Source organism: Pteropus alecto, unplaced genomic scaffold (assembly GCF_000325575.1).
Source record: "Pteropus alecto unplaced genomic scaffold, ASM32557v1 scaffold79, whole genome shotgun sequence".
NCBI classification, from domain to species: domain Eukaryota; kingdom Metazoa; phylum Chordata; class Mammalia; order Chiroptera; family Pteropodidae; genus Pteropus; species Pteropus alecto.
The window spans coordinates 11,957,658-11,958,427 of record NW_006494612.1 but is presented as its reverse complement, the minus strand read 5'-3'; the positions used below and the strand labels follow the sequence as shown (position 1 = coordinate 11,958,427).

Sequence of the window (770 nt, the reverse complement as noted above, 5' to 3'; positions counted from 1 at the left end):
GCTGCCAAGTTCATGCCCTCGCCGGCCGCCGCGCATCAGGCGGTGCATGGCATGGACTACAGCCAGGACCTGCACCTGAAAATGAGCAAGAAGATCGCCCAGCTCACCAAGGTAAGGGCGGGTCTGGGGTCAGCACGGTGGCGACCCCGTGCGGGCCGCGGGGGGCTCACCTGCCTGGGTGCGAACCTGCGCGCTCTGAGCCCGGGGCGAGTTGATAGGGTCACTTAATGGGAAAGCAACAACTGGGGACTTATCTCCAAGAACCGTTCAAACTTTGGTGGAATCTGGCGACGTTAATTTAAACGAGGCCGCTCAACGGCACGGCCGGGTTTATGGGACTTGCATCCTGCTGCCCTTTAGGGGTAAGCCTGCATAGAACAACATAGGATGTACTTCCTTTATAACACGATAATCGTTCCCATTAGTTTTGCTCTCGTGCATGTGCCAAGGCTCTACGAGGCATTACACTACAGTACTGTATGAAGTACAGTACCGTATTTACCCAACATGACCTAGAATCTTTGGAATTAATCAGTATCTTTTATTGGTTACGCAGTTAAGGAGAGAATAAACCTTCCGAGCAATGTGGGAGGGTGAAACGTTGAGTGCCAGTTTGGGGGACTTAATGAGTCATTCCTATCCTGACAGAGTGTCAAGGTGTATTAGATAAATCATGTATCTGCATTTAAATGTTTCATTCTATCAGAAGATAATTTTCAAAAAGCAAATAGCCTGCAAATATGGCCAGCTGTAGTTTAGCATGATACTTG

General features: G+C 49.5%; 1 protein-coding gene across 7 annotated transcripts in view; it reads left to right on the top strand.

The window, feature by feature from the left end:
• The window catches only part of FAM184A (family with sequence similarity 184 member A), a 102,748-nt gene that overhangs the window by 867 nt on the left and 101,111 nt on the right, over positions 1–770 (top strand). For 6 of the 7 annotated variants that reach the window (XR_001518163.2, XM_015600137.2, XM_015600136.2 and 3 more), the window contains exon 1: positions 7–111. The exons of the other annotated variant lie outside the window; for it this stretch is intronic. Coding sequence is in view for 5 of the 6 variants with exons in the window: in XM_015600137.2 (XP_015455623.1) it covers positions 13–111 (99 nt within the window). In the remaining variant the exon portion in view is untranslated. Of the gene's footprint in view, positions 1–6; positions 112–770 lie in introns of those variants that run through there. 7 annotated transcript variants of the gene reach the window in all.